The sequence below is a fragment of the Curcuma longa genome, chromosome 15 (assembly GCF_044706935.1).
Source record: "Curcuma longa cultivar G26 ecotype Majalengka, Jawa Barat chromosome 15, ITB_CL_G26_1.1, whole genome shotgun sequence".
Classification (NCBI taxonomy): Eukaryota; Viridiplantae; Streptophyta; class Magnoliopsida; order Zingiberales; family Zingiberaceae; genus Curcuma; species Curcuma longa.
Genome location: NC_133875.1, coordinates 97199 through 109602, shown reverse-complemented (window position 1 = coordinate 109602; position 12404 = coordinate 97199). Strand labels below are relative to the sequence as shown.

Sequence of the window (12404 nt, the reverse complement as noted above, 5' to 3'; positions counted from 1 at the left end):
TCAATCTCACCATGGTCGTCGACTGGTGCTACCCCAGTCGACTGGTGAATCTGAAACAAGTCTTTTAGAGCTGCTACTTGGATATTTACACCCCAAATACAATCCATAATACTTCTAACACATTACACAATATTCTTAGATAGTTCAATGACAAAATTGGTATGCATATACCATCAATCTATGTTCATATCATGTGCAAACCGAATAACACAACCTATCGTACTCTAAACATGCATAAGCAATCAAGCGGAAGCAACTAAATGACATAGCATGAACACTAGTAGGTTTAAAAGTCTATGACATAATATGAACACTAGCAAGTTCGAATCTATGACATAACATAAGCACTAGCAGGTTTCAAAAGTTCATGACATAATATAACCACTAGCAAGTTCAGAATCGTAATCCACGGTTCCGTCGCCACACACACCAAGCACTTCATCCGCTGCCCCTCTTACTCGAGCCTTCCTTTACCTTTATCTGCAGTATAAGAAATGCAAATTATAAGCAATGATGCTTAGCAAGTACTTCCTAATCTCACAAAACAACGTATCATAAGAAAACATGCTAAGAAGTACTTGTACATAACACAATGGTTCAACTAGACATGCATGAACTTGAAATATATGACTTGCAATACATGATCTTCAAATATGCTTCGCTTATAAAAACATGAACATAAGATATACTTAAACTTGTAAACATTGCACTAGTCGAGGAACTAGTTAACTTTGAAAACTTGTACTATATACATACTCCAAAATAGTAAACATCCTTGTTTGGGCCCGGCATAGTACCAATTGCGCGTATCCCTAATAGGATTCAGGGTAGCTAGCCACCGAACCTCTTAGGGCAACTTACTAAGGGCGATCTAGGGGCCCGTGGCCGAACTAATGGCCTGGTACATGCCACTTTTAAAGTAAAATACTTTCTTTATATATATATTCTATACTTATACTAACTTTGTCATTTAACAAACACTTAACATGCTCTTAGTCCCAAAACTCATATGGGAAGCATTTCAAGGCACTTAATCATGTTCTTAGTCCCAAAACTCATATGGGAAGCATTTCAAGGCACCTAATCATGCTCTTAGTCCCAACAACTCATATGGGAAGCATCTTTAAGATCTTATATTTTACTTCTAGAAAAACATACATGAAATCAACTTTTAGAAAAAATATACATGAAATCTGATATAGCCATGGTAATGGAAACAATATATATATCAATCGAAAACTACTTATACTGTAGGTGAGAGTACTTACATCCTCTTGCTATATTCACTAAATATACCACTAGAGTTCTTTTTGAAGGGAAAGTCTTGAAAAATCGTTCCGGTAGATTCTTGCAGAACAAAAATTTTTCAGAAACGATCTCAAGTTGCCCTCATAGTCGATCAAACTTCGTTTGATCGACTCGTTTAGATTATTGGGCTCTTGTGTTTGGTTTACAGGATCCAATATGAAAAGCATAATTTAATTAACGCGGAAACATTAAATTATACCTTTCTTCGGACGGTTGTGAAGGATGCAGTTTGTATCCGAAGACCTCTTGATCTTCTGCTGTATTCCTCTCATTTTCTCGAACGTTGTGTGGGCAACGATCCTTCGAGAATTTCTCCACCAGAATTCTCCTCTCCGATGGCTTGCTAAACTTCCTTCTCTTTGCTTAGAGAAAAGAGAAGAAGAAAGAAAGGGTTGGCTGCCGAGAGGGTCTCGGCCACCAAGAGTTAACTTCTCGTATGTCTTCAACCCTTGGCGAACCCCTTCTTTTATAGCCTAGTCATCTCCCAAATATGGTATAATTTAAGCCATAAACATGGTATGATTGAATCCTAAACATGGTATGATTTAGATCAATCAATTCGAAGATTTTGACAAGATTTTGGAAGTTTCCAATTCGAACCCGAGCTGTTTAATCGATCAAACAATCGATTAAACATCACTACTTTTTCCTCATTAACACTGGTAATCGATCAGGTGATCGATTACCAGGCTGGTAATCGATCAACTGATCGATTACCAGTCGATCTCCCATGAGGCCTGGTAATCGATCAGCTGATCGATTACACAGTCTTATATGGGTTCGAATGCCTGGTTTCTTCACAAATTCTTCCAAGGTGGTCTTAAGAATTTCTAGAGGCTACAGTAGGGACCTAGAGGAGGATTTGCTTTTGGTCTCCTGATGGGTTTAAGCTTCCCATGTTCTTTACCAAACACACAGCTTAAGTCCATCAATAATAACTCATTCCACTAGAGAGTTATTATTGCACTACCGCACCAATCCCATATTATAATATGGGTTCCTTCTTACTATCAGTACATTAGTCTCCCTGTGTTTAAGATATTGTTTGTCCGTCAATTAAATAAGTTACTAACAACTCAAATTTAATCAACTTCTAATCCAAGAGTAGTACCACTCAACCTTATTATCATGCAGACAAAGTCCACCTGCAGGGTTTACATGATAATCCTTATGAGCTCCTCAAGGGGACATCATCAACCTAGATTATAGGACACAGATTCCTTCTATAATCAACAATACACCATGTACATAATACTACTTCCAAACTCATCGGGCCTATTGATCTATCGATCTAAATCTCACCCTTTGATGAATTAAAGAAGTACATACTAAGCACATGTGTTTGTTATTATATCGGGATTAAGAGCATGTACATCTATAGTAGCAGAGGTTTAGTTCGATTATATAGTCAGTATAAATCGAACAATCCTCAGATGGTCCTGTTCAATACACACTTAGTGTACTAGTGTAATTCTATAGTCAAGACAGACTAAGATCGAATTACACTACAACCACTCGAATGGTTTGTCCAATCCATCTTGGTTGTGAATACTGTTTATAACCTATAAGGAACTGATAACATGGTCTTCTGTGTGTGACTCAGCATACCATGTTTATCTACAATATAGATTAAATGGATACTTGTAAAATATTGACCAAATGTGATTCTTATTTCAGAATGTTTATTTACACAGCTAGGATTCTGGTATACATCCCAACACTTTTGTGAGATGAAGATCTTCCAATCGTTAGCCTTAGTGATCCTCTAGCATCTACCAAGCCTTTGTGAAGAAATCCCCTTGAAAACCCCTCTCAAGAACACTCAAAACAAGGAGCCCTAATCTTTGGTGGAGGAGGAAGAAGGAGAATTCGGTGGAGAAGAGGAAGAATGAGGGAGTTGAAACAAATTTCTCCTCTTATACTTAGGGAGATGAAACAACTCTACAACTTTTCATCTTCTCATAACATTATATAATCTATGTATATTTTGGGTGTATCTTAGATAAGAATTATTCTATGGCATGGTGGTATTAAGGCTATCTTGCAAAGCAAAGGTTCATGGTTTGAATATTTTTTAAAATCTACCAGAAAATTTACGGGCGTTACAATCCCCCATACCTTATAAAAAGTTCATCCTCAAACTTAAAACAACTTGAGATACTTTTGTTTCATGTCATCCTCACGTTCCCAGGTTGCCTCTTCAAATTTTTGATTTTGTCATATGACTTTCACCAAAGGTACCTCTTTGTTTCTCAATTTCTTGATTCACTATCTGAATGGGTTGACTTTTATAACTCAAATCTTCTTGAACTTGTACCATCTGTGACTCAATCACATGGTCGGCATTAGGGACGTACTTTTTCAGCATTGAGATATGAAATACATTGTGAATAACTGACATTTCTTGAAGTAGCTTTAACTCATAAGCTACTTTGCCAACTCTTTTTGTGATCCGGTAAGGTCCTACATAACGTGGACTCAGCTTGCCTTTCTTTCCAAATCTCATCACCCCCTTCATAGGAGCTACTTTAAGAAATACAGAATCCCCAATTTCGAATTCAAGCGGTCTACGTCGTACATCGGCATAACTTTTCTGCCGACTCTGAGCAGTCTCTATTCTTTGGCGGATGCTCTTTATAGCTTTGGTGGTGTCATCTATAAAATCTATTTTGAACCTCATTTCTTTCTTTTCACCACCTTCATACCAACAAATAGGAGATCGACATTTTCTTCCATTAAGTTTGAATGCATTACTTACAAACCAGTAATGGAGACCATAGGATTAATTTAAATAATCCCTCTCCCACTTAGTTATTTAAATTGAGGAATTTTAATCTATGCAAATAGAATATAAAGTAGCATGACATAGCATATCGATTAGCTGTGCAACTATTATGGTCTTTTCAATTATCCATCGTTCTTCAATATGTCATTACTGATGATGTAGTTGCGTCTATCATGCTTCCTTCTCAACTGCGCCTTCGATCATCAAAACAACATGCATAGCAAGGATACAAGCCGCAATAACATCAATAAAATTAATTTACATCCATCGATCCTATACTCCGCAAAGGAGTTTACATGTAATCTAGATCGAACAGTAAATTAATTACATTTATGTATAATAACCTCGACATGCCCGAAGGTTCCAATCATACATCACATTCATGCACAACACAATCATACACAACACAATTAGACCAAAATAGTTGGAATTAGAAATCCTGCAACCACAGAGTTAATTATTTGCACATCCTACTATTATCCTGCCTAAATTTATGTATGAAAAGTGCATAAATTAACTGAAACCAAACACATAGAGCCCGAACCTATGTTCTGATATTAATTGTAGGTGCTTGGAATTTTGTTCCGTCCAATTCTTGTCCAGATAAAAATTTTTCGAAGATAAAACCTTTCCAAGCAACCTTCGTCTTCGATCAGACATATGCTTGATTAATCAAGTAAGTTCTTGAGGAATCAAAACACACTTTGATTGAAGCATATGATTGTTGGACTCTTATGTTGGTATTTGTAATCCATACAAAGAGAAGATAATTTACGCAGCGGAATAAATAAATTGTACCTTTCTTCTTAAGATTGTGTAGGAGATGTTTACCCGAAGACCTCTTGATCTTCTGCTGTATTTCTCTCCTCTTCTTGGATGTTGTGTGGGCAACGATCTTCCAAGATAATTTAACCCAAATTCCTTCTTTTCCTGCCCTAGCAAGGAGGAGATCCTTGTGCGCTGGCCCTAGCAAGGGATAAGGGGTGAAAAGAGTTGAAGCCCACAAAGAGGGAAGGAAGTCTAAGAAGGGCACCGGCCCTAGCAAACAGAGAGAGGGGAGATGTTTGTATTGCCGCCGACCCTTGAGAGGCTTGGAAACAATTAGAATTGTTGTGTTTTTAGCCTCTCCCTTTCCTTCCCTTTTATATCTTTGCCATCATAGAAATTTTAGAAAAAAATAACTGAATTATTATAATTTATTGTATAACAAAATTTATATAATTTTGTTGGATAACAAAATTTTTAACCAAAGTTTTATTGGATAACAAAACTTAATAAAATTTTATTTGATAACAAAATTTTAAATAAAATTTTGTTCATGATAAAAAATTTAATAAAATTTTGTTTGATAACAAAATTAACATAATTCAGTTTAGAATTAATCTGAATTCTGTTAACTAAATTCTTAATAGAATTCTAAACAGAATTCTTAATAGAATTCTTAACAGAATTCTAACCGAATTCTTAACAGAATTTTTAACAGAATTCTAACAAAATTTCATAGGTGGATACGAGGCTTTATCCAGAGGCTACAATAGGGACCTAGAGGAGGAATTGGTTTAGTCCTCCTGATGGGATTGGGCTTCCTGTGTTCTCCCTGAACACCCAACTCAAGTTCATCAATAATAACTCATACCACTAAAGGGTTATTATTGAACTATCGCACCAATCTCATATTATAATATGGGCTCCTTCTTATCATGAGTGCATTAATCTCTCTGTGTTTAAGATATCGTATGTCTGTCAATTAATTGAATTACTGACAACTTAATTAATTAACTTCTGAATTCAAGAGTAGTACCACTCAACTTTATTATCATGCGGACTAAGTCCACCTACAGGGTTTACATGATAATCCTTATGAGCTCCTCAAGGGGACATCATCAGCCTAAATATTAGGACACAGATTCCTTCTATAATCAACAATACACCATATACACAACATTATCTTCCAACTCATCGGGTCTTTTGATTTAATGAATAAATCTTACCCTTTAATGAATTAAAGAAATAAATACTAAGCATATGTGCTTGTTATTATATAGGGATTAAGAGCATGCACATCCATAATAACAGAGGTCTAGTTCGATTATATAGTTAGTATAAATCGAATGACCTAGAGACGGTCCTGCTCAATACACACAAAGTGTACTAGCGTAATTTTATAATCAAGATAAACTAATACCAATTACACTACAACCATTTCAATGGTTTATCCCAGTCCATCTTGGTCGTGAGCTACTATTTATCGTTTATAAGGAACCGATAACATAATCTTCTGTATGACACCACACACCATGTTATCTATAATATAAATTAAGTGAACAACTGCACTAACATAAAATGCAAACATTTGATCAAAGTGATTCTCATTTCAATATTATTTTAAAATAGATGTTTATACAAAAAGCTAGGTTTATAGTATACATCCCAACATTAGTAGATCAAGTGAATCAGATACTAGGCAACGATAGTCTTGACAGATCAAGAGGATCGAACACTAGGTAGATGAAGTTTAGATAGGTCAAATGGATCAGATATCTAGCAGAATAAACTCGATGGGTCAGTGAAGATCGAACATTGGGTCAAAGAAAGTTCTGGTGGGTCGAGTAATTGGACATCAAATAGAGAAAGCCCAAACAGATCGAGTAGACTAGATGTTTGGCAGTAAATAAGAAAGGTAAGCTCCTAGAGTGGAGAGATCCTTCTGAAAAGAACATGTAAGAATGAATCCTTTCTATGGGGATAAATTTAGGCGTCGATCTGACTAAGTATCTTATTGGGATTACAAAATATATATCGAACAGCTGATTAACTATTATACTTAGAACTAGGATTCATATCATACTTTATTTTCTGTGCTAACACTGTTTTGTAGGATTCGAGCAATCGAACGGTAAGTCTGGTCGATCGAACGGTTCAAACAACAAATAGTAAGGTTAAATTGACCGAAAGTTGACATGGCACAGAGTGATGACTTGGTAGTTGAAGCATCCATCTTATTGACGTGGAATCTGATGTGGAAGAGGATAAGCCTTGGATGGCTGATGTGGCAGAGGATAAAGATCAGAATACCAATGTGTCATGAAGCTCGGTCAAGATGACCATCATGCTGATGTGGCAGAGACAAGCCTCAGGAAGTTGATGTGGCATTCAGATAACACAATAAAACCAAGTCAGCCGTGGACTCAGGATGAGTTGTTGATGTGGCAGGTCTGATCAATCGATAGATCAGATATAGACCTAATTATCGAGGCATTTAGTTGACCAAACTAGGGGATTGGGCGATCAAACAACTTTTATAAAAGAAGTCTCAATTAGAAGATTCAAATTCATTAACTCATAATCTCTCAAGTTTTTTTTCTTACAAAAGTGACATCTCAGTGTCGTTGTGCCCTCCAATAATTGAAGCTTCATTTTGATATCTCTCGTGTTGTTGGCAACTTAATATTTTGTTGCTTTATTAGTTGCACTTTCTTCTCTAAAAGGTCAGCAAACTTGTTATTGCACCTTTACAACTTATAAGATGTTTCTCTACCTCCAAAGAGTTTTTCGGAGGGAGAAAAGTAATGTTTTCCCACTCATAGTAATTCATAATCAAATTACGAGCCTTGGAGCAGTAGCCAGTGATTGTGAACCAAGTAAAACCAACTGTGTCTTTGTCGTGTGGTTTATGCTATTCTATTTCCGCTGTGTTCTATCTTTGAAGTTCTAAAAATAAAAGTTTTTAAAAAATGAAAGTTCTACAAGCATTGTTCACCACCCACCTCCAGCCCCCTCTAGTGCTTTTTTCAATCCTACACTTGCTTAGAGTTCAGTCCTCTAAGACTTTTCACTACCTAAAGATCACTCTCCTAGGATTTTTCTTTGCTCAAAGTTTACTCCTCTAAGTCTTCCCATTACCTAGGAGTTTCCTTTGCCAAACATTCGATCACCCTTACATATTTCAGATATTTCCTTGTCAATATTCTTTCACCCATAACCTGTTTGAACTTTCTCTCATGCCTAGGCCAACCTTGATTGGTCAGGATTTCTCATTCATGCCTAAGTCAACCTTAACATGTCAGGACTTTTCTTTCTCACTTGCTTAGGTCAACTTTAACCTGTTGGGACTTCTTACTTCACTGCCTAGCATATGGTCACCCTTAACCTGCTTAAATTTTATCACTCACTTGCAAGCATCAATCAACCTTAACTTGCTTATACTCTACACTAACTTGGTCAACCTTGACCAGACTCTCCATTAAACATATTCATCAAAAAACATCCAAACCCTACAGTTAATTGCACCAACATTATGTAGGAGCAAACTCAATGCTAGAGGAGGTGAATAACATTATGAATTTTACAAGCTTTAAAGAATGAAAAATAACGTTAAACAATATAGATAGAGTAATGCAAAAGAAAATGATAAGAAATTAAAGCAGATATATGATTAACTTGATAATAATATTTTTCAAGTTAAGTATGCAAGATTTCTATAGCATAAATTATAAGGATGCGCAGCATAAATAAATTGATTCTTGTTACTATTAACTCCTTTTTAGAAAGATTCTAGGGGTGGAGAAATCTTTTAAAAATCTAAAAATAAAGCACATAAGCATATAATAATGTAATAATAGTGTTATGTTCGAATTATCGTATTCAAAAAGTGAAGTGTGATGTTGCAGCAAGTGGCCAAAGTAGCGCCCGAAGAGCACTGAATGTGAGCACAAGCACGTTGAGAATAATTGAGAATGAGATGCTTGAAAGTTCTACCTCGTGGCTTTTTTATAGACCTTCTTTGAATACTGATGTGTCACCACCCGATTGACTAGATCATCCCTGGTCTAGAAGTCTGCTGACACGGCTGCAATATTTATCAAATAATAAATGTTATCCTTAATCTTAGTCGACTGGGATCCCCTCGGTCACCTAGAGCTAAATCAACTTCCTTTTTTGGCCTGACTTTCCTATATTGAAAGATTCCATTTATACCAATCGCTTGGATGTTGTCGTTGCTCGCCCTCTCTCCAATCGCCTGTGAGACCTCGACTCTAATGGTCGAAATTTATCTGCAATCAGTAGCCTAAGCTTTCTCCTGGTGGTCTGGAACCATTGAACTTTGTTTCCCTTACTTGATACACTACAAAAATAAAGACCATTTGCGACGAATTTTATGACGAAAAAATGAAATATTTTCGTTGCAAAATATTTTTGCGACGAAAATTATTTCGTTGTGAATAGCCTGTCGCAACACATGGTGATGAAAAATCTGAAATTCGTCGAAAATTTTGCAATGAAATATAAATTCGTCGCCAAATTCGTCGCAAAAATTAGTGACATAATAAGTTTTTCGTCCCAAAATTTGCCAACAAAAATCGTTTTCGTCGCCAACTTTGGCGACGAAAAATATTTTTGTTGCAAAATTTGGGACGAAAAACTAGTTTTGTCGCAAACATGGACGATTAAAACTATTGAACAGGGTTGATGAAATCAAGGATGGTGAAGAGGTAAATTTTTACATATTATATTTTATTTGTACAAAATAATGTTCTAATATTTTTATTTTCTGATGTAGGAAAAGAAAAATAAATTACGATAAAGAATAGAGTGATGCAGAAAGTATTACCTGAGGCCGATGCCGTGGACAGTGATATTTTTATTTTCTGATCATTTGGATATTTTCTTATTTATGTATTTTATTATGGATATGGATGTTATGTTTGTTTGACGTTATATTTGGAGTTGGAGTTGCATTTGGAGTTATGTTTATTATGGATGTTATGTTTGATACATTTGGCGTTGCAGTTAAATTTTTGGCGTTTGATACTTTTTTATTAATGTTATGATGTGTTTTTTGTATTATTTGATCATTAGGATATGTTTATATGGATGTGAGTAGGATGTGTTTAATATGTGAGTAGGATGTGATGTGTGGATGAATGTGATGTGTGGAGTATGTTATTGTTGTAAACAGGATTCATATTTCGAAGAAACAGATTGAATCTATGAATTTTTTTTTGATTTGCGACGAATTTTATGACGAATTATGGTTTCGTCGCAAATATATTGAAACTATACTGTTGTATCATCATATTGGCGAGGAAAAATTAATTTTCATCGCCAATTGGCGAAGAAATCCATGTTTTCCTCGCCAAATTTGTGACGAAAATCCTGTTTCGTCGTCAATTTGCGATGAAATCCATGTTTTCATCGCCAAATTAGCGGCGAAACAGTTTTCGTCGCAAATTGGCGACGAAAATTAATTTTTCGACGTCAATTGGCGATAAAATTTCTGTTTCGTCACCAATTTTGCCTAGATATCTCGTTTTACTTGTCCACGTTGGCGACGAAACTAGTTTTTTGTTCCGAAATATTACGATGAAATATTTTTTTCTGTCACAAAATTGGTAACGAAAAACTAGTTTCGTTGCCAAATTTTGTGATAAAAAACCAATTTCGTTGCAAAAATTTACGACGAATTTGGCGACGAATTAAAATTTCATTGCAATAGTTGCAATGAATTTTTAATTTTTCGTCGCCACACATTGCGATGGCCTTTTAGCAACGAAAAAAATTTTGTCATCAAATTCGTCGCAAACTATTTTTGTGACGAAAATTTTTTAATTTTTCATCGTAAAATTCATCGCAAAATGATTGTATTTTTGTAGTGAACTCCTTATTGAGTCTAGTAAGGAGATAGATTTGCATCAATGTTTATTTTTGCAACATCGAGAAAATAAAAAACATGCATTAATTTGTAGATCTTGCATAACTTTGCCTTGTTATCGAGAAGATACATGTAGTCACTGCGGTGATGAAAAGGAAGATGAGAAGCAAAGGGCTGGAATAAAAATTGTAAGTAGTGTCAACATTTTAGGGGTAAAACAGCGGGACACAACTCACAAGAAGGTTGCATGAAACGTTGGCTCAAGAATGGGTCATAATGAAAGGTACCAATAGGCAGTCGGTCAGCTTTACTGAGCATAACAGTGAGATCAGGTTGGCAGATGTAAAATGTCCTGGGGAAACCAAAATGTGGGGCTCGGATTAGGAATAACAACCCATGCGAAAGATCAGTCCAAGGTAACTTCTTGGAAGACACCTACATAGGTCGATTTTTTTTTTTATTTCAAAATTGCATTGGCCAGTGCCTGGCAACTTGTGTTCCATAACTTTCAGTGTAGTAGAAAGATGTTGGTGTCTTGTCATCTGTCACCGTAATGGAGTGATTCCAGACCTTTTCTTTCCTCCACAAGGAACCAGTGAGCCTGAAAAAAGGTGCAGATTGGCTCAACGTCACGAAACGTGGAGATACAACTTAAAGCATGCATTAATCCGACAAAGATTCACCAAACTCTTTGGGGTGCCACCGCCACCACCTGACAGCATGGGCACCATGACGCTAAAGTAGCTACTGGAGACTCGGTATATAATTGTGTGAAGAGTCAAACTGCTACCCTATCTCTTTGTTTCTTTGTTTCCATGGAGGAAGAAGATCAGAGAGCACTGCAGCTATTGCTCCCGACTTCGGTTTGTCTTCGGTCCGATACGAAGAAATCCTCCATAGAAAATGATGCTTCCAACCATCTTCTGGTCGATCTTAATCTGTCCATGGGTTTCAGTGGTTTGGATTCTTCATATGATGAATCCAACCGCTGCACAAAGAGAAAGGAGGAATTGCAGCAGCAAGCTGCCGAGCAGATTCGAGTCGCCACCGCAGAGAATGCTTATGCTGAGAGAATGAGAGAGCTTACAAGGAGGGAGTTGGAGTTGGCAGAGAGAGACTTTGCGCGAGCGAGAGCAATATGGGAGCGAGCAAAAGAAGAGATGGCGAAGGTGGAGAGAATGAAGGAGTCAGCCACCAGGAGGATCAATTCCACCTGCTTGGAAATGACGTGCTACAATTGCCACCAAAGGTTCCGGCCATAGCTGACCCGATTCACAATCGCATTATCAGGTCAACAACAATCATTTTCCTCTTTTAATTGTTCGAGCTTAATGTCCCAAATCAAGTTCAATAGCTTCGCGTCTGCTTCACTTGTCCTCCCAATTTTTCTTTAGCCATTTGAAATGAATCAGCTTCTTGCAACTGAACTGAAATAAGAGAAGATTGTTTTTGTTTTAGTTGTTGTTATAGGAAAAAAAAAGAGAAAAAATAGCTCTTCCAGTTAATAAGGAAAATGCTTACAAGTTTCTGGCGTTCAGTACTATTCTTGAATAATGCAGCAGTTTTCGCCAAACAACATGACCCCGGAACAAAATTATTGTGTCTTCATCAGCTGTCAAGATACATGGCACTAAGGAACAGTGCCTAAGTGTTTGCGCT

The 12404-nt window shown here is 36.5% G+C and overlaps 1 protein-coding gene across 1 annotated transcript; it reads left to right on the top strand.

Annotated features, from left to right (window-relative positions):
* The first annotated feature begins 11560 nt into the window (after nucleotides 1-11560).
* Nucleotides 11561-12007, top strand: LOC141846454 (uncharacterized). Its single transcript, XM_074734499.1, has one exon. The coding sequence runs from the start codon at nucleotides 11561-11563 to the stop codon at nucleotides 12005-12007; it is 447 nt and encodes a 148-aa protein (XP_074590600.1).
* The last annotated feature ends 397 nt before the right edge of the window (nucleotides 12008-12404 follow it).

Bases quoted from the DNA above. Each gene is read 5' to 3' on its own strand.
- LOC141846454 (XM_074734499.1), top strand. From the start codon at position 11,561: ATGGAGGAAGAAGATCAGAGAGCACTGCAGCTATTGCTCCCGACTTCG.